Genomic DNA, 19,866 nt, shown 5'->3' on the forward strand with positions numbered 1-19,866 from the left:
TATGATAAAAGTTCATACCGATATCGTACTGATACCGAAAATTTTGTTGGTATACCAAAAAAATTGTCGGTTATCGAAAACATTTTCAGTATACCGAAATTTTTTCGCTATATCGAACTTAAATTTTAAAAATAATAATAAAAAAACTTTATTTTCGGTATTTCGGTATATACTGAAAATAAAAAAATTTATTTTCGGTATTAATAATATCAATTATTAATTAATTAGATTCAAGTAGATTTGGATTTTTATTTTTCAATTTTATTTTATTATTACAATTTTAAAACATTTATTTAAAAGTAAAAATGGAAATAAATTACTACTTTTTCCCCCTATTTATCAATTGAGAGTACTGCAGGGTGGAAAAACAGAAATGAGAATTGGTGCAGTCTGCTTGCCTTCAAGTCTTTTGGGTGCGACGACTAAGTTGTGTTTTGTTCGAACCACGGCGCGGCCTTTGTCCTCCCTCCTTCCCAATTATTGGTCTCGCCTCGCTCCAAGAACTATCATCGCGCACAGCAGCAAATCAAGGCGTACAGAGTTTATTATTGCAGCTTCGCTTTCATCCATGGCCTCCACTTTCAGCCCTGAAAAAGCTCGAGTACCCCCTGCCCTCCCGTTGTCCACTCCTCCGATCACTAAGGTAATCGGCTTTAAGTTTTATATGTTTTGTGTCTTCTCTTTTGTACGCATGATTTTCTTTTTTCTTTTTTTTCCTTCTGTAATTTTTTGAATTTGGTGATTGTATGCTCGTATTGAGTTCTTTTATGTAGCTACGCGAGTGGGTTCTGTATGTCCGTGACTCTGTTTGTTGTTAGATTTGAAGTTCATATTTTGGCTATTTTGATTGCTTCTGTTCTTGAATTATATAGGGCCTCCTGCGTGATTGTGTCTGTGGGTTTCTGGAAATTTTTGGACTAAAGTTGAAAATGAAGTTTTTTTTTCCCACCAACTAAATTGGGATTTCTTGTTGGTGTTTCTTTAGTTTAAGATCGGATTATGCCAGTTGAAAGTCACTGAAGACAAGAAGAGGAACATTCTGCACGCACGCACAGCGATAGAAGAGGCTGCGGAGAAAGGGGCAAAGCTTGTTGTTTTGCCAGTAGGTTCATTTTATTCATCGATTCGTTATGAGTTTTGCCCGTTTGCTTTTTTTCCTTCTTTCTTTTTTTGCTTTTGCTTACTATGAGGACTGAGGTTGAATAATTATGGATATATTTATTACTTTGTTTTGCGTAGTGAACATTAGTGCGAGGGATTAGAATTCATAGATGAACATATATTTTTCTGCTCATTAATTGCTTGGAAATATTGTATATGTAGTTTGCTGCTCTGGTTCTTTGTTTGAGTGCATGAAAACTAGCTCTTCTCATAGGAATTAACCAAGTTTGATTTAATTTGAAGGAAGATATGAGTTCCCAAATCTGTTCTGTATGAAATGCGAGTTGAATTCAAAATCAATGCGGGAATCGTGAGCTTTGTCCTTAATTAAGCTATTGCTGTGATCATCTTAATTCACTTGGTTTCTTTCCCCTTATATTTCAATTTCACTGGCAAAAGAAGTTTGCCTCAAGGCGAGTATTTTATGACATTACCTGTGTACTTTATATCATCAGGAAATATGGAACGGTCCATATTCAAATGATAGCTTTCCAGTATATGCTGAGGATATTGATGCAGGGTTTGATGCTTCTCCATCGACAGCCATGTTGTCTGATGTTGCTCGTCTTCTGAACATCACCATAGTCGGAGGTTCAGTTCCTGAACGATGTGGTGATAAGTTGTACAATACCTGTTGTGTCTTTGGGCCTGATGGAAAGGTGAAAGCTAAGCATCGTAAGGTTAATAAACGTATTCATTTATGAAGTTCTACAGATAATCCATTTAAAATGGTGTCGCTATGGGAGAAAGTTAACTTCTCATTGTAACGGGAGGTTATGTTGATGATAGATTCACCTTTTTGATATCGATATTCCTGGAAAGATTACCTTTAAAGAATCCAAGACTCTTACAGCTGGGGAGACTCCTACCATAGTGGACACAGGTATTAATATAATTTTATATGATTAAATTCCCCAAATACTAATTTTTACTATATCAATTTCTGGGAGGGGCATGATTATCCATTAGCTTTTTCCCATGTTCAATTCTAGGAATGAATCCTCATGGGTAAATGTGTACTGTGGATTGTGGAATCCATGCATTAATATGTTTTGTGCATAACTTTCATAAAAGTCCCACGTTGTCTATTTATGTATGTGCAGATGTTGGCAGAATTGGGATCGGTATATGCTATGACATAAGATTTCAGGAACTTGCAATGCTCTATGCAGCAAGAGGTTATACATGATTAATTTATTTATTTGGTATTTTTTTTCAATGTAGTTACTTTTTATCTTGTTATCTGGAATGCATGTTTAATTTGTGGCAAGGCGTGAACAACATGCTGAGAAAACATATTTACTCAAGCATGAGACAGGGTCTTTGCATTTGAGTGTTATGCCCATGAGAATATATAGAGTGTCTAGACAACTATCAACTCTTTTTCTTGATAATGAATGGATATGTGAAGCTATATACCTCCACGGGGTGTCTTGTGACTGAGGTGTATCTCAAATTTGGAAGCCTCCCTCTCATGAATATTGCAGAGTGTTTGATTGAGTGTGTCATATTATTAGCTAACTCTTTAAGTTACCTTCTAGTGAGCCTTGAAGATGCAAGATGTGGAATTTTTATAAAATAAAAGCAACTGTATAATTTGAAGTTATACGTACGATGCCTTTTATTTTGTAACATCATAGAACTTGACCTGTCATCTCAAAAGTTTGTTTCTTCTTCATCAGTTACAAAATGTGGAACTTCCGTATATATTCTCAATATGATTGACCTTTGTGGTGGAACTCTTCCTAGACGTGCTCTCGTATAAATTTTTCTTGTAATTATGATTTGTTGAAGGCATGCCAAAATGATTATTTGAAAGATGGGACCTATCATAGTTGTCAAAGGCGAGCGCCTCTCGCCTTGAGGCGAGGCGAGAGGCACCACCAGGCATGGGCGTTGCGCCTGGGGAAATCCCAGGCGCAACGATTTACAAAGGCGAGCCCAGGCGCGCGCCTGGGCTTGCTTTGGAACAATTTAAATATCAGAAGGCGACAAGAGCAGAAGTGTGGAGACTGCAACAAAATTACAAAAGTGCGGATGATTGAAGAATTTTAATCGTGTTGCTTATTCTTATGACTTATTAATTATTTGTTGTTTTGTGTGACATTGTGACTTAATTATTTTATATTTTAATATATTATTCTAAGATAAATATATTTTTAAAAAAATAAAAATTGTGCGCCTTGCTTCGGTAAGGCGCGCGCCTCGCCTTGCGCCTCAGGCTCCAGAGCTCTTGTGCGCCTCGGTGCGCCTTGCGCCCTTGACAACTATGGGACCTATCTTAAATCAGGACCAAAATTACTCAAGTCATAAGTGGATGCCGTGAATTTTCTTCCTTGTTATTCATTCGTTTGGTTTAAAAAATTTTACCCAGGTGCACACTTGATTTGCTATCCAGGGGCATTCAACATGACTACAGGGCCTTTGCATTGGGAGTTGCTACAAAGGGCTAGGTGATTATTTACTGTAGTTATTTAAGTTTAACATCAGACACTACTTGGGAGAGTTCTCTGCTTTCTATTATCTTCACAGGAATACTATACTGACACATTTACTCTCTGCATATCTATGTCAACTCTCTCTTGCCTATAGAGTGATTGATTTAACCAACTTGGGTTTGTTTGAGCTGATCATCGTTAAATGAGTTTCTTTGGCTTAGGCTCGTCTTATTTCATTTAGGCTGCTTCTTTGCAACATTGCATCAGCATGTATGATATTACTTGACAAAAACAGAGCCTTTCACCGCTTCAAAGCAAAAGCTTGGATGTACTTCAGTAACTTAATTAAAATCCTTCTATGTATATGATAAGATGATGACCACGTGTTATAGAGGTACACATGAAAGTTACAACCATTCAAGCCAAGTACCGATACACGTTACTTCAAGCAATATCCCATCCATCTCTTATATGGTCAGCACGCCATAGCTTAATGCATGTTACCCTGAGTAATCGGGTTCAACCACTTCGTTATATATTATCATGTAGAGAATTGTACAAAAGAGAGATAAAAGTCAACAAGCAGTTTTTTTTATGACATTTGTCAAGTTAATCACATCATCATCTAATTTAACCATCTCATTTCATCCACTTTTCTATGCAGGGCTGTGGACAATCAGGTACGAACACCACATGTTACTTTATCTTCCCTTCTGATTTATTTGTCATTTTTCATGAACATGAATTTGTAGTGCTGTTGGGTTCTTGTTTCATTGACTCTGTATTTACAGATATATGTAGCAACTTGTTCCCCTGCTCGAGATGCCGGAGCTGGATATGTAGCTTGGGGTCATTCTACGCTGATCGGACCGGTAAGTAATGCATGATATAGATGGTGACACAAAATACCCGGATATGAAGTAGAACCGAGTGAAAATTAATATAGATGAATTTAAAAACCATATGTGACATTTCACAATAACATTGAGAAACTGTTTTTTCACATCTCGGAGATCACATATCACAATAACATTGCGAAACTGTTTTTTCCACGTTTCGGATTCGAGGGTTTGGGAGGTTTTTCATGGAACCTATCGCATGTGGATTGAAATAGTGCCATTTTAACTTAAATATAAATTATTGAAAACTTCTCACTTTTATCTATATCGAATTGCATTTTCAACTTTCCCCATCATGTGCCAATATTTGAAAGTTTGGAGAAGTTTTGGCGACAACCGAACATGACGAGGCAATCATCATAGCAGAGATTGACTATTCACAGACAGAGCTAAGAAGGTTAGAAACCATCAAAACGCCAAATGGTAAACCAGTAAATCGTCGCGTTGAAGTTTCTTGTTTTACCATTTACTTTGTGCAGGACAAATCTCCCTCTGGAGAAGCAAAGGCGAGGCGACCTTTATCAGTTGGTAGACGTCCAAAGATTGAATTCTTGATATGTGGTAAACGTTACTTAAAAGAACACTGAAAACTGTTGATTCATGCAGCTTTTCGGTCTTGGTTCCTTGTGATTTCAACCCGTTTATGGATATGCGAATAAAAAGATTACAACGATTAATTTATATGTTGATTGTGAACAAATTGATACATGAATTCTTCTAAATAGCTTAATTAATACATCATTAACTTAAAAATTATTTTTACTATATTTAATTAGATATACATTTTTATTTTCAAAATTATTTAATTAATTTTTTGATTATTTTTTTTAAAAAAGAGTATATTTATTTTTAAAAAATATATATTATAATAGAATATATATATATTTATTAGTTAATAATTGTAATATTTTTATAAAAAGTATTATGCTATTTATTATAATATATATTAAATTTATTTTGATAATTTTAATCAATAATTTTAATCAATAAAATAATTAAAATAAAATGTGTATATATTTGAATTGAATAACAATGTTCGATCTGATAGCAATTTAGAAGACGGTTAAAATTGATTTTTTAGTTGAAGTATATTAAATTATATACAATACCAAAATAATTTTTACGCAAACTTTGTATACTGTTTCTTTCAAAAAAGACAAAAATTTGTGTGATACGATCTTATATGCGTATTTTGTGCGACATATCTTTTATTTGGGTCATCCATGAAAAAATATTAGTTTTATTTATACTAAAAATATTATTTTTTATTGAGAATATCAGTAAATTGAACCGTAAAATAAAGATTCGTGAAACTGTTTAATAAAAAAATTATTCATTTTTTCCAAAAATCATTTACTTGTTACCCGCATAATTAAATAGATCCTCCAGGTTTTGCAATCTTCCACTGCCGCTCATTCCACTTGGTCGATCTTCGTGGATAATCTTATCGCTCGAACCGCGGTGAAGAAAATGCCACGTCATCGGGAAATCTCTCCTCTTATTCCCATTTTTCCAAAATTTCAGTACTAACAAACAATAACCTTCGTAAAAGATAAGATAGCGCGAGAATAATGGCCGCGATTTCCATGGCGACGACGACGACGACGACCACCTCCCGCATTCAGCTGCCAAGCCCCGGTGCATTCCTCAAGCCGCTTCCGATTAGGGAATCGAAAGCTGTCATCGTCAGCTCCGCGAAAAAGAACAGCGCGAAGCTTCAGATCGAAGCTTCCTTGAAGGAGAAGTCCGTCGCGGCTGTAACCTCGGCAGCTCTGATGGCGGCAATGGTGGTGCCAGAGGTAGCTTCTGCGGCTGATAGCTTCTCACCGTCACTGAAGAACTTTCTGCTTAGCATCGGGGCAGGTGGGTTCGTGCTTTTTGCGATCATTGGGGCTGTGATAGGCGTCTCCAACTTCGATCCAGTGAAACGTGGTTGATTGATTTAATGAATGGAATTGTTTTTATATTGCTGCGTAGAATATGAGCCATAAAACTATTCCACGATTTCTGATCTGGAGCGCTCTTATATTGCGCTTTTGAATTCTCTTTTCTGATTCAAATTCTCGACGAACATTTTACTCATTTCAAGTTCATTTTCAATTCAATATTTTTATATGTTAAAATTAAATTAGAAAATTAATTATACAAGTAATTAATGCAATATATTCAAATACTTGACTTAAAAGTGATATATAGATAATATAATCTTTCATCAAATATTGTAGGAAATATTTTTAAAAATAAAAATGAATTTTGATGTATTAATCTGATTTCTATGGTCATGAAATTGAAATTATACATTCAATAAGTAAACCATAAACCCAACAATTCACTTAGTTTCATGAGTGGGTATTACGTGAGAATCGATTTTACATATATTCACAATAAAAAGTAATATTTATAACATAAAAAATAATAATTTTCATGAATGATGCAAATAAGAGATTCGTCTCAAGAACCCCTACTTTGGTGCATTATATCAAATAGCTCCCATTTCATTTTTTTTTAATTCATTATTTCAAATTTGTAGTTCAATTTCTCACTATTTTTCCAAATTATGGTATGACTATAAACCAAATTAATTATAAAAAAATGTATTGCAAACGCATGCCAAAAACCACTAGTACATATGAAAAGTCATATAGCATCTCGTCGGAACTGCTACGTTGTTTAACACAACTGCAGGTGGCATTGGTTAACTGATCGGATATTTAAAAATATAATACAAGACTGAGAATTTTACTTTCGCGCTTCTTTTTCTTAGTTTGGAAACTCCATTGTTTTCCCACTTCATTCTCGTATTCTTTGCTCTACGGATCAAATTTACCCCATTAGTTTTTATCATTTTGTTCGTCCAAAATTCTGCATTGCTGGACTGATCGAAAAGTTTCAAAATGCCATGAAAACCCCGCAGCTCCACATAATCAAGATTCGCAAATTAATGATACATCACAAACTGCCATAGTTATTTTCCTGAATCATGATACTTTTGGAACCCATTTGAGTAATTCAAGTCGTGTCCGATATATCGTTCCGACCACCATTGCTGCCCATCGCTAATCAATTCATCCAGCTTTCGTTATACGGAGTGATTTCCAATTGGCAAGCATTTTTTTAAATTTTTACTAGAATTTATTCAAATAATCACGAACAATTCCTACGAAAAAATTGGTAAAAAATAAATATATATATATATATATATATATATATATAAAAAAAAAACATACCTTCATCAGCATCATCATCTCTCTGTAAAAAATGACCGAGTGGCTTTAGTAAAAAGAGCCAAATACACGCTATTTTCAATTGCCAGAACAGCCCATCCAAAGCTCACATTCAAGAAGGGATGAGGGTTAGTTAGCGATCACAAATGATAGCACAACCTGGTGATAATTGCGTGGAAATATTCACTCAAATCAAACAATCTGCGCCAGAAAACCAAGAGAGTTATTATCTTATCTTGCTGCCTACAAGCCAAATGACCTTTTAAGTTAAAAAGATTACTAAGTTAACTAAAGCAAAGCTACAGCTACACCAGATCCATACAATTAATTACCTATTGAAGGGATATGATATGTGTTGGTTGACAATGCCCATTCATGCATGACTGTATATACGTGTCACCTAGTACATGGTTTAATGCACCCATTCATTTTCTCCTGTGGTAACGATGCTCGTTCTTGTGGTCTTCATCGGAAACACTAGTTGTCTGCCGCCTGACATGCTCTTTATCCCTCGAGATCTTCTCAACATGCCTGGAGTCTCTAGAATAATCACCTGCATCCCTCTTTTTGCATCCCCTCCTAGGGTCATCAGGCGATCTTCTTTCAAAACTAGACTCCAAATAGTTGTCCCGATGCTTCTTGTGAGACCCTCTGACATCATCATACCCAACTCTTCTTTTAACACCTTTTTGGATTGAATGATGGTCCAAACTTGAATCACTGTCGCAGAAGCCCCTTCTTTGATGGTGTTTCTCTGGCTCACCGTGATGGTGCCTGTGCCTACCACCACTATGCCGGTCAGAGCTTTTAAACACATCATCTTTGACCAAATTTGACTTATCTGAATGAGGTCTCTTCTCAATTCCAGGAAGAGAGGAGTGCGAGCTATTCTCATGTCGGTTAATGTCAGATTCCTCGTACTTTTCATGCTTAATCCTCCCCCCGGCTCTTCGAGTATAACTCTCTCCAGAGTGACTCAAGCTTGACTCACGAACCTTCTTAGCTTTGTAGTTGTGTGATTTTTCTGGGCTATTAGGCTGATAGACCTCAGGAAAACCATCTTCGTCATCAGAAAGTGGTTCTCTGAAGCACAGAGACGATATGAGCAATTTGAGCTAAAGATACAAAGAAGAATGGCTGATCCGGAAAAAGTAAATGGAAACATAATAAGCATGATCGATAGCTTCCTATTTTACACAGTGTGTAACAGTGGAGAAGGTGACTATTTGGTAAAATCTATCATTACCTCCGCAGGTTCTCATTTGAATGTTTCCTTCTATTTTCAGAATATTGAAGCCTAAAGTACTCAGCGTTGTGGGGAGGTCGCATATTTCCCATCATCATATTGCCACTGAAATTTATTTTATTGTAAAACAATATGCATGTACATTTGTTCGGTGCATGTAGAAGACAGGAATGCCGATGATAAAACCTACCCAGGCCCAGATAGACCGCCGTGCATGGAAGAAAAATAGGGATGAATAGCAAAAGGTGATGCTGGGACCATCGATGTATTGAATGGCATCATTGCTGGACTAGTGTACATATTTGCAAAGGGTCTAAAATGATGTAATGTAGGACCATTCCAATAGGGAGCTGCATAGCCTGGCATGCCTCCTTGAAACGATCTGTCTCCTGATCATTAACGTAATAGAATATAAAAAAATTGCTAAAATAAACAAAGTAAAATCGCTCGGTTGCTAGATAATACCTGGATGAAACATTGGACTTGGATAGGACATCGGGCAATCTCTCATGAGATGGTCAGGTGAACCGCAAGTGTAACAATTACGACCCCACTGAATTCAGAGAAGGGAAGTTAATTCTATGGAACTTAAAGCAAAAATAATTCCTTGTACATTCAGACCAAGGGATGCTGATGCTAGTAGCATGAACATAGTTTACTTGGATTAATAAAATATGAAGGATGAAAATGGAATTTTATTTTATATAAACAATAGATAGAGGCAAGGCAAAAACAAAATTAGGGTAGATCGTGTTTTTGTTTTGCTATGTATCCACGTACATTTTTGGGGAAAAAACAAATTTCCAAAACAGGACCAATAGGAGGTTTTAAATGGTTTAGGGGAGCAGAATTCAGCCAAATATCAAATTAATAAATAGTTATAACAAGAAATTGTTGATGAAATTACCTTTTTATATCCACCAGGAGCAGAAAAATTTCTCTCCCCGCCTGAAATAAATTACATGAAAGCAGAGGTTGGGTCATGAAATAAGTAAAACTCGTTAAAGCAGTTCTACAAAAACGTGGCATTTACAAAACAGCTCCATCTTTTTGGAATATCAAGAATAAATTAGGGTTAGAGGAAAGAACATTCACCAGGATTATTAGCTTGAGGAAGAACAACAGGTTGATTTTCCCCCTGAAAATCAGCCACAGGAGTGAAAGGTTCAGATCCTCTTTGCATAATATCACGATGATGAGAATACACAACTCTTGAATCATGTAAATGCTTGTCTTTCTGTTCCGGAAGACCTGATTTTATATCTCTAGTTAAAGCACAAGAAACATCCTCTTTAGCTTCAATTCGAGATTCTCCATCTGCATTGACGAAACAAAAGAATCTATCATGTTCCTAAACATTTTCCCAAACAATTAAAAAAGACATCCCACCTGGCACATCTTTCTGCATGGTTTTTTCTAAGCCTGCATCAAGAATCTGTGATTCAAGGAAACGCTCAATTGCTTGACGAAGTGAGACATTTGGCAGCAGATCTTCGACATTGTATTTGGTAGAAAAGCATTTTGGGCACCTTTTCTCTTCAATAAGCACCAAACGTATACCTGCACATTTTACCAACTATTCAAAAGATTTTTTACCGTGAGGATGGTGAAAACAGAGCATTAAGATTGCAATAATCAAATAAATAATTCTCACAAAAGATAACCCACAGTTCTCGCAAAAGCTATGCTGGCAACAGGGTATCATCATAGCCTCCTTGAAAATAGTGTTGCAGAGAGCACATTTCATTTCTGGAGGCAGATTGCTACTTTGCGCGACCGGGAAATTGGATCTGATCAGCCTTTGAAATTTGAATATTTTAACAAAATAAAGGTCGGAGAATTAAATCAGGGAGAATAAAAACTCTCAGAAGTTTAGGAAAGAAGCCCAAATTCTATACTTGTTTGATGTCAGATGCCCTTCGTCTCTGGTTTCCTGCATAAGATTTCTACCGTTCCCTGTTTTATAAGAAATGAAAATGACTTCACACGTACACCAATTGAAGCCAAGTCACAGATAATGAGAAGAAGATAGCCAAAGCAGGGCAAACCTTCTGGAACTGCCGGACCGGTAACATCTGAGTCTAGCTTTTGAGATTCTAACCTGGAACCCAGGTACCATCCAAATCAAGTGTATGCAAAATTTCATTATGTAAGTAATCACCAAATACCATAACCATGTAAATCAGAAACACGGCCTTAGTTAAAATGCCCACCTATTGCCTTACTAAAACTTCCATAGCTGTCATTAAATTAAGGGAGTTGGAGAGAAAATACCTTAAACCATCAATTTCTTTCTTCTTGTTTCCTATTAAGTCATTCCTATTTATTTCAAGATCAAAATGCTGCATGTTTGAGTCAGGTAAGGGACACAATTCAGCACCAAAGTCATCGAATGCATCCATTGATTCATTCTGCATAAGACCAGGTGCTCAAAGATTATGAACAATGTCAGCGATCAAAAAATAAGAGAGGAACTAGAGAGTAGAGACACAGTCATTTGGTAAATAAAGAACCAAAGACCATAGAGTAACATAAACTAGATAATTACCACATGAAACTGTAAAAAGCAAAAAATTGGTGCAGGATTGCGCTCAACAGAGCTTAATGAGCAACAGAACATAAAACGAGAAAACCAATAATGGAAATTAAATTACTCAGAGAAAAAAGTGTGGGCAATGTTCGTGTTTGTGAGTCTCGGCATGAGCATGAGGCACAATACTCATTCAAGAAAAGTGCCAGCTCCAAAAGGAAAAAGAATAGATCAGAAAAAAAGGATATAAGCAAGTCAGGACAAAAAATATAGCTTACAGCTGGATTCAAAGGAAAAATGTCTCTCATTCCTAAATCCTTTACAGCTTCAATGGGTGGTGACCTGCAGCAATGACAGCATCAAAAAATAAATTTCAAAGCCTAATTTGAGTAAGTTCTCCTGCTTAAGCTGAAAGAGCTTGCATGAAATTAAAGGATAAACGTGGTAAATGATCATCAAATGATTACACCCACAAAGAGTCCTAAAACAGCACATATAACATAAAAAAGACAAATATTTGTCTTTATTTACTATGAATCAAAGCTCGAGGTTTTTCACAGAACTGCCCCAAAAGGTTACGGAACTACAAAATCCTCAAGATCTCAAGGATGAATAAAAGATAGAAAGTGCAATTGACCAGACAAATGCTTTAAACTGACAGTATAACCAAATGCAATTTGGATGCACGAGAAGCACATAAATGCCCCAGCACTGATTTTCAAAACAAGCTGACAGTATAACCAAATGCAAGTTCACGAACAATAAGAACAAGTACGAATTCTAATTTTCAAGTGCAGATATTTACTCTTTTAAAAACCATAATTAACTTCAAATATCAAGATATATCCACATGGAACAACTCCAACCCTCGTAGAACAATAAAAACAACTAAATGCACAACCCAAATCACGCAATTTCACATAAACAGACAATAGTGCTCAGTGCGCGATTCATTCACTCATAAACGAACTTACACAACCGACAATGGTACAGCCCCTCCCGGAACTCTCTTCACGATCACACTGGAACCAATTGGAATTTGAAAATCATCTCCCTTGTACTCTGAATCAAATCCAGTTTTCCAATTAAACAACTAAAACAAAATTCATAAACTAAAAAAAAAAAAAGAAACCAAACGCAGGCAACAAAAATATAAGATAAAATTAGCATAAACAGAATAAACATCAATAGAACATGAAATAAAACATAAGGAAATCAAGAACCTTGACCGGACAGCGCATCGGCGAAAACAAGATCGAAACCCTGCTGTGGTTGCTGAACGCCGCCAAAGCTCTTTCCGCCAATAATTCTCCCTCGAAGCTCTCTAACAGATATGGAATCCCGGCCATCGAGCTGCAGCGTTTCGTAGTTTACAGAACTCCTGAATTTGAACCGAATTGACATGGATTTTGCGTTTCACCAACAAATCCCCAAATCTAACCGCGTGATATCCCCAATTCTAACCGCGTAATTTTCTATACGAGGGTACCAATAGTGATAAAGAGCCGCGCAAGTATCAACAGAGGTATGACGCCGACAAGGGCTCTGGGTTTTGCTCGTGAAATTTGTGTTCTCTACAGACAAATCGAATCGAAGCGATCCAAAGGGTCACGTGCCTCGCGCGTGACTTCGAATCAAAACATACAAGTTCCATCCAATAATAATTAATAAACGAAGTCATAAAGTATTAATAACAGTAATTATTAATTATTAAATGGCTAATTACGTCAATATCCCTGTAAAATATCATAAAAACAAAAAAAAATATCCTATATATTAATGGCAAAAACTTGTGTGAGACGGTCTCACGGGTCATATTCGTGAGACGGATCTCTTATTTGGATCACCCATGAAAAAGTATTACTTTTTATGCTAAGAGTATTACTTTTTATTGTGAATATGGGTAGGGTTGACCCGTCTCACGGATTATGACCCGTGAGACGGTATTACATAAGACTCACTCTATATTAATTTATTGATATTTTTATGACATTTTATGTTTTTTAAACTTTTCACAAAAAAAGTTCATAAATCATAGTTATTTTTTTATATATACAATTAAGGGCAGAAGATTTCATATCTAAAATCTAAATTACATGATGAGACGGTCTCACGGTCGTATTTTGTGAGACATATCTCTTATTTAGGTCATCCATGAAAAAGTATTGTTTTTTATGTTAAGAGTATTACTTTTTATTGTGAATATTGGTAAGATTGACCGGTCGTACAGATAAATATTCGTGAGACCGTCCCACAAGATACTTATTCTTAATTAATTAGTATTAATAACAATTCACTATTGTACCTTTCTAATTCCAAAAAATACATAATAAAGTGAACCACCGATATCAAAATTCCAACTATTAATTTATGTTTCACAACATTACTTATCAATTATACTATTAAATATCTTTATTTAATCTTAAAATTGCATACATACAAATATAGATACTCGGATATTAATTAGTGTGTTTTTTATTCATTTTAAATTTCAACAACTGTAAAGTATTTGTGAGATTAAGGAGACAATTGTTTTTGTATCCAATTATAAATATTTTTGACTATTTATGACTATCGAAAAATCATTTTCTCCAACAATAAATACAACGAAACAGGACAGTCTATTTTTAAAATTATTCTTGTATAAATAAATAGACAAGAAAATAATATTTTCAAAGCTTCCGAATAATAAGATTTCATCATATATTTAGTCGCATGACATGATAGAGGACAACACTTGTTTATTCTCCGTTAACCATCAACTATTAAATTTTTCGCTGTTTTATGTACTGTCTTATGTTATACTGAAATTTATCATGTCAATAGTATATGTTGGGTTAAACGAACATGTGAGAGTGTAGTATTGAAACACATAGTTTATTCAAAAGTTAATGGTGCATCAATTTGCTAACGTTGTGTCGCTTAATCTGGTTGACTAGTTAGTCCGTAAAAAAGTGATGCTAGATGAATAATAAGACTGATATCTAAGATATATTAAACAACGTCAACAGATAGACACGTGTCAGTGAAGATTTATAAATCTAACAACAGCTTGACCTATTAGCATCCAAATATGTATACTTTTTGTTGACTATAATATAAAGAAATATGTTATGTATTAGCTAATGACTATAATTTTTTACTTAGAGATAAATATTTGAATCCAACATTGTATTATAAGATTTATTACAGATTTTAGTCGATACATTACACAGTTGCTTAATGTAGTAAATTTTAGATGGTAAATCGGAGATAAATACTCAAACCAAAACATAATTCTTTAAATTCAAAAAACTTTGTTTGAACTCCCTAAAACAAGAAATGTGACAAAAATACACTTATTTATTAATTTAATTGATTGATTTACTTGGACCAGAAATAGTATCAACAGAATTTTAAGAGAGAAACTGAAAACAAGACTAAACAATAATCAACTAGCCATAATTCAGGTTGACGTAGCAAGAAAATATCATATGATAAAGATGAAATCAAATTCATATCCAAATGAGTTCAAGACATGCTTTGAATTAGGGGTGTTCATCGGTCGGTTCGGTTCGGTTTTCGGTTTTTTATTTCGGTTTTCGGTTTTACAAATATATAATCCGATATCCGAACCATTTTTCTTCGGTTCGGTTCGGTTCGGTTTTCTACCGAAATGGTTCGGTTATTTCGGTCGGTTATTTCGGTTTTGATACAATTATTTAAACTAATAATATAAATATATTATAAAATATAATATGTTTTCTTTTTAAATGATTTATTAGTAAAATATTTAAATATAAAGTACAAATGAATTACATAAACAACAATCAACTAAGTATTATTCAAAATAATTCACATTCATTAATATCATCTCAATAAAAAATATATAATAAAAATAACATTATTAATTTAATTAAATTTCGGTTTTTTCGGTCGGTTCGGTTTCGACATTTATAATCCGAAACCGAACCAAATTAATTTCGGTTTTAACATTTATATCCGAATTATAAAATTCGGTTTTCGGTTCGGTTTAGTGTTCGGTTTTTTCGGTTTGGATTTTCGGTTTTTTCGGTTTTATCCGAAGTTTGAACACCCCTACTTTGAATTAGTAACCCTTGCCTCAGGTCATACTACATCACCCAGTTTCTTAGAAATTTCAGGATTATCTAAGTCGATGTAGGAAACAGTTTATGAAACGTGGACAAACAACAATTATTTGTCCAAATTAGACATTTTGGAGCTATTATTTTTTCATTACAACACCAGCCGGAAAAGGCTCACACGAAACTTTTCATTTTATCAAGCTAAATCAGCAAGATACCAATGTTCAAAAATTTATCGGATCCTATAGTAAAAGAACCACCATTTGTTGCTTCAATAACTGAAGATTACATTACTATTAGAAGAGCATGTGGTCTATGGGTCTGTCTAACCGATATGAACAAAGTTAAGTTTTCATTTGAGTTTTATGATAATTCTGTAAATCGATCGTTTCTATTAAACACTATGACATGAAAACAACAAATTTTTCACAAGACTTTTTTGAAAAGAAAATAAATCTTACGAGAAATATCAAGCTGTCGAGGAGCAAAGAAATTCGTCGAAAATTTTGTAACATGGATCATATGGGAAGATGGTCATAAAATTTATGCTCAGAATGTCTGAATCAAAAAGAGCTAGGATTCGATAAAGGTTTTCGACCAAAATCTAACAGAAATGGTAATGCAGAGACAGATTCAAATGATGAAAGACCACATAAAAAACAATTTCCTCGAGGACCATACAAAAGTAGAAGATTCCCCCACAAATATAAAACAAACATGTGATCCAACCACTCTATTGATGGTGGATGGACCACCACTAGAAGACGATTTCACTAGCTATTGGAAAAGATGGACCACTCAACACCCATAAAGAAAAGATACCAATTAGCGGTTGACGGGACCACCACTCACAAGATGTTTTAGGCCACAACTGACAAAATAATTCACAAGATTTGAAGTCCAAATTTCAAATACATCAAGACTTGTATAAATACCAAGACATGAAAAAGATGAAAGTAACATTCAACATCTTCATTTTCTTTCAAATAAATTTCAATATTTTATTTTTCTAAGTTTATGTGTGATGTATCCTAGTATCTAAAAAAGTTCATCCACTTCTATAGGAGGCTGCTATGTAATATTAGTTTGTATGTGTGAATCAAACTAACAATGCTTATTGCTCTTGTAATGTATTAGTTTCAAATTGAAATACTTTACTATATACATTGAGGTAAGAAACGAAATAAGACTGTGTTAGGTGTTGTTGAAAGAACCTATGTTATGAACCATCTGTTGTGAGTGTGTGATTAGCATGTGAGGAGCAACATGTGAAACCTGGTAGATTCAACCTGATGGTTGGTGTTCGATAAATATAACAATATGACATAGTATAATTATGAAGTTTGAGCGTAATTTTGGAAATTTTATATAAATAGGAAGCTCAAACGAATATTTGAATGAGTAGAAAGTGAAGAATATGTGTACGTGTTGTACCTGCACGTAACTTGTGAATATCTTTCCAATAAAATCGATTCTTATAATATTCGTCATGATTGATAACAATAATTATTAAATTAAATTAAATTAAATCAAAGTTGAGTTCTCTATATATACTAATTAACGAACAGATGTGCACAACATTAGGTTGTCTATATATTTTTTGTTTTTAGATAGAGTACATCATTTCTAATAAAAAAATATATGAAACAGTAATTAATCTGAAAATAACAAAAAATCCTATTTAGATATATAAAAAAAATAACTTTATAAACACGCAACGCGTGAAAAAAAAAACTAGTTATTATTAAATATGAGACTCGTACTAACAAAATTTGATGTAATGGTCCGTCATTATATTAAGAGTGAATTTCATGTGAGACCGTCTCACAGATCATAATCTGTGAGACGGGTCAACCCTACTCATATTCACAATAAAAAGTAATACTCTTAGCATAAAAAGTAATACTTTTTCATGGGTGACCCAAATAAGATATATGTTTCACAAATACGACCCGTGAGACCGTCTCACACAAATTTTTGCCTTATATTAAATCTAAAATTTACCTAATTTGATTCAACATTCATTATTCAACAAACAAGTCTATTAGCGTAAATTTATTAGCACACTATTATTATTAAAAAAAAAGGCTAAATCATATAAAAATAATATAAAATTTAAATTTAATTAATTTAAAAATACTTACAAAAATTATGTTCGCTTGTGCACTCAATCCTGCCAAAAAAACTAGCAGAAGTTGATATATAATAGGATTAAAAAATGACTAAGTATTTAGTCAATATATATTTTTCATCAAGTATAAATTTTAAAATTTTCCAAAATTAATTTATCCTATTTCCTTTAACTTTAGAAAGAGATATAAATAATATATATCAGCTCAATAACGACAAATTTTATCTCATAAATGAAACCAAATGAAATTTTATACCAATATTTTCAAAATCGGACAAACCATTTTGATAGAAAAACGTTCACATGTCATGTCCCAAAAATTTCTAAAAAACTATTTGACCGGTCAAAATAGGTTGGATGTGGCAACACGGACCAAAATCGATCAAAAATCGGTCCGACTGATCCGCACATTTAAAAAAATAGATTTTTATATTTTTATTTTAAAATAATAATTTGTATATTTAAAATTTTATTTTATTTTTTATACATGATTATTTTTATTTTATATTTTATTAAAAATGTTATTTCAGTAATATTACATCTTATTTTGATTTATTTATTTGTTAAAAAAATATATAATTAAATTTATTATATAACAATATTGTTTAGATTTTAAAGTTGGACAAAAAAATTTATTATTTAAATTTACATATTAAGATATTTATAATTTAAAATATATTATCAATTAAACTATTATTGCCTAAATTCTATAAGTTTTTCGATCCAATCATCAATTCAACTTGTCAGAACAACAATCGAACCGATTGAACTATTTTTTTTTAAAAAAAAAACAATTCGATCAAAGATACAACCAAAACATTGTTTGGGGAAGTTGGTGAAAAATCCCCAATCAAAACATTTTTTTTGGTTCACTCCCTACCCATAAAATTGTGGTACTATGTCATGTGGAAATGTGGTACAGTTCATGTGGAAATATGGTACTAAAAAAGTACTCAGGGACTGAACAAAAAAAAAATGACGACCGAAGACTGAAGACCAATTTCCCGTTGTTTATACTATTAACAATAATATAAATGTTGTCTCGTCGGCAGATGCCTAATATGCTTTTGTTGCCAACATGTCTCCCTAATTATTACATAAACAACTATTATCATATATAAAAATGCATACAAAACATACAATCATGGGTAGTTTACGAGTCAATTCGCTATTTATGTCATGGTTGTAAGATGCTGTCGTGTAAATACATGCTTTAAAATTCCCTAAAACCCGAATGTCAACCACTAAAAATTGTTCCCACACAAAATAAAATATTATTATTATTATTTTCGAGATGGGCTTTCATTGTTCTCTTTAATATATTTAAATTAAACATGACAAATTATTAAGATATTAAATGTATATGTTGATAAATTAAACTTGTATAAGTGATATTTATAGTTTTATTAAAAAAAAAAACATGTGATATTTATATTAGTAAGTTCATATTGGTAAATATCATCTATTGGATTGTGATATAGCAATAGCATGAAATTTTACGCATTTAATATACTTGAAATCAATTAATGAGAATCAAACTCATGACAATGGCTTTTATCAATTGTAGGATCGAGTGCTTACCGTTTTACCAAAAGCTATAGCTAGTGTTAATGGTGCAACTCAAATCTTTTAAACCGCACAACAGCTCAAACACCACGGTTCGATCGCTCTACCAAGCAAAGACAATTATTGCACCCAACACAAAAACAACACGATATTATAAGTCGAGACAATTATTGCACTCAACACAAAAACAACATGATATTATAAAATAAGATAAATATATATTTTTTTATAATTTTTTAATAAACTACCAGATATCATTTTAAAACTTATATATCAGCAAAAAAATTATAAAATAAAGTCAGCGAAACACAAGAAAATTGAAATGAAATGGTGCCACGTAAACGAACGAAAAATGGTGTTGGCTCGTGTTTGAATATTTATTTATTTATTTTTATTTTTAATTTTTTTTGTTGGACTTAATTATTTCCAAATGGAATTGGCCTGCCTGAAAGCATCTACGAATAAATAAGTAATAGGATATCTCCTCAAAGATACGGGGGCATGGAACCTGCCATCATTTCAACGTGGACTTTTGTTTGTTTATTATTCAATTTGTTGATAAATGAGCAATTAAGGTTTTGTAAGC

General features: G+C 33.4%; 3 protein-coding genes across 9 annotated transcripts; 2 read left to right on the forward strand and 1 right to left on the reverse strand.

Moving 5' to 3' along the window:
* The first annotated feature begins 358 nt into the window (after positions 1-358).
* On the forward strand, positions 359-5,206 carry LOC140816248 (omega-amidase, chloroplastic). 3 transcript variants are annotated; one of them, XM_073175371.1, is made up of 10 exons: positions 359-643; positions 986-1,102; positions 1,617-1,841; positions 1,951-2,044; positions 2,265-2,339; positions 3,536-3,614; positions 4,264-4,279; positions 4,391-4,471; positions 4,813-4,895; positions 4,978-5,206. In XM_073175371.1, exons 1-10 carry the CDS (start codon positions 374-376, stop codon positions 5,051-5,053), a joined length of 1,116 nt encoding a protein of 371 aa, XP_073031472.1. In that variant the 5' UTR covers positions 359-373; the 3' UTR covers positions 5,054-5,206. The 3 variants fall into 3 exon arrangements, 2 of the variants coding, with proteins under 2 accessions (XP_073031472.1, XP_073031473.1); XM_073175372.1 differs by having other exon boundaries at positions 3,560-3,614; XR_012114507.1 differs by lacking the exons at positions 4,264-4,279; positions 4,978-5,206 and having other exon boundaries at positions 3,536-3,630.
* Positions 5,207-6,069: 863 nt separating this feature from the next.
* Positions 6,070-6,435, forward strand: LOC140817328 (uncharacterized). Its single transcript, XM_073176971.1, has one exon. It carries the CDS (start codon positions 6,070-6,072, stop codon positions 6,433-6,435), a length of 366 nt encoding a protein of 121 aa, XP_073033072.1.
* Positions 6,436-7,147: 712 nt separating this feature from the next.
* LOC140816220 (uncharacterized) lies at positions 7,148-13,112 on the reverse strand. Of its 5 annotated transcripts, none has more exons than XR_012114499.1 (16): positions 12,722-13,112; positions 12,473-12,560; positions 11,777-11,840; positions 11,243-11,379; positions 11,017-11,069; positions 10,867-10,924; positions 10,637-10,767; positions 10,358-10,528; positions 10,064-10,285; positions 9,876-9,916; positions 9,434-9,521; positions 9,159-9,357; positions 8,969-9,073; positions 8,055-8,805; positions 7,726-7,923; positions 7,148-7,308 (listed from the first exon to the last, which is right to left on the reverse strand). XR_012114499.1 is itself a non-coding variant. In XM_073175324.1 (14 exons), the coding sequence occupies exons 1-14, from the start codon at positions 12,900-12,902 to the stop codon at positions 8,148-8,150; spliced, it is 2,196 nt and encodes a 731-aa protein (XP_073031425.1). In that variant the 5' UTR covers positions 12,903-13,112; the 3' UTR covers positions 7,148-8,147. The 5 variants fall into 5 exon arrangements, 1 of the variants encoding a protein (XP_073031425.1); XR_012114498.1 differs by having other exon boundaries at positions 7,148-7,554; XR_012114497.1 differs by having other exon boundaries at positions 7,148-7,623.
* Between the last annotated feature and the right edge of the window lie 6,754 nt (positions 13,113-19,866).

Source organism: Primulina eburnea, chromosome 16 (genome assembly GCF_022965805.1).
Source record: "Primulina eburnea isolate SZY01 chromosome 16, ASM2296580v1, whole genome shotgun sequence".
Lineage (NCBI taxonomy): Eukaryota > Viridiplantae > Streptophyta > Magnoliopsida > Lamiales > Gesneriaceae > Primulina > Primulina eburnea.

What these genes read in the sequence shown, in the direction of transcription:
- LOC140817328 (XM_073176971.1), top strand. Translation starts at nt 6,070, where the DNA reads ATGGCCGCGATTTCCATGGCGACGACGACGACGACGACCACCTCCCGC.
- LOC140816248 (XM_073175371.1), top strand. Translation starts at nt 374, where the DNA reads ATGAGAATTGGTGCAGTCTGCTTGCCTTCAAGTCTTTTGGGTGCGACG. An exon ending in CAAAGCTTGTTGTTTTGCCA is followed by an intron (nt 1,103 to 1,616) that starts GTAGGTTCATTT and finishes TTATATCATCAG; the next exon opens with GAAATATGGAACGGTCCATA. An exon ending in ATTCTACGCTGATCGGACCG is followed by an intron (nt 4,472 to 4,812) that starts GTAAGTAATGCA and finishes AATATTTGAAAG; the next exon opens with TTTGGAGAAGTTTTGGCGAC.
- LOC140816220 (XM_073175324.1), bottom strand. Translation starts at nt 12,902, where the DNA reads ATGTCAATTCGGTTCAAATTCAGGAGTTCTGTAAACTACGAAACGCTG. An exon ending in GCATAGCTTTTGCGAGAACT is followed by an intron (nt 10,529 to 10,636) that starts GTGGGTTATCTT and finishes TAAAATGTGCAG; the next exon opens with GTATACGTTTGGTGCTTATT. An exon ending in AAGTCCAATGTTTCATCCAG is followed by an intron (nt 9,358 to 9,433) that starts GTATTATCTAGC and finishes GTTAATGATCAG; the next exon opens with GAGACAGATCGTTTCAAGGA.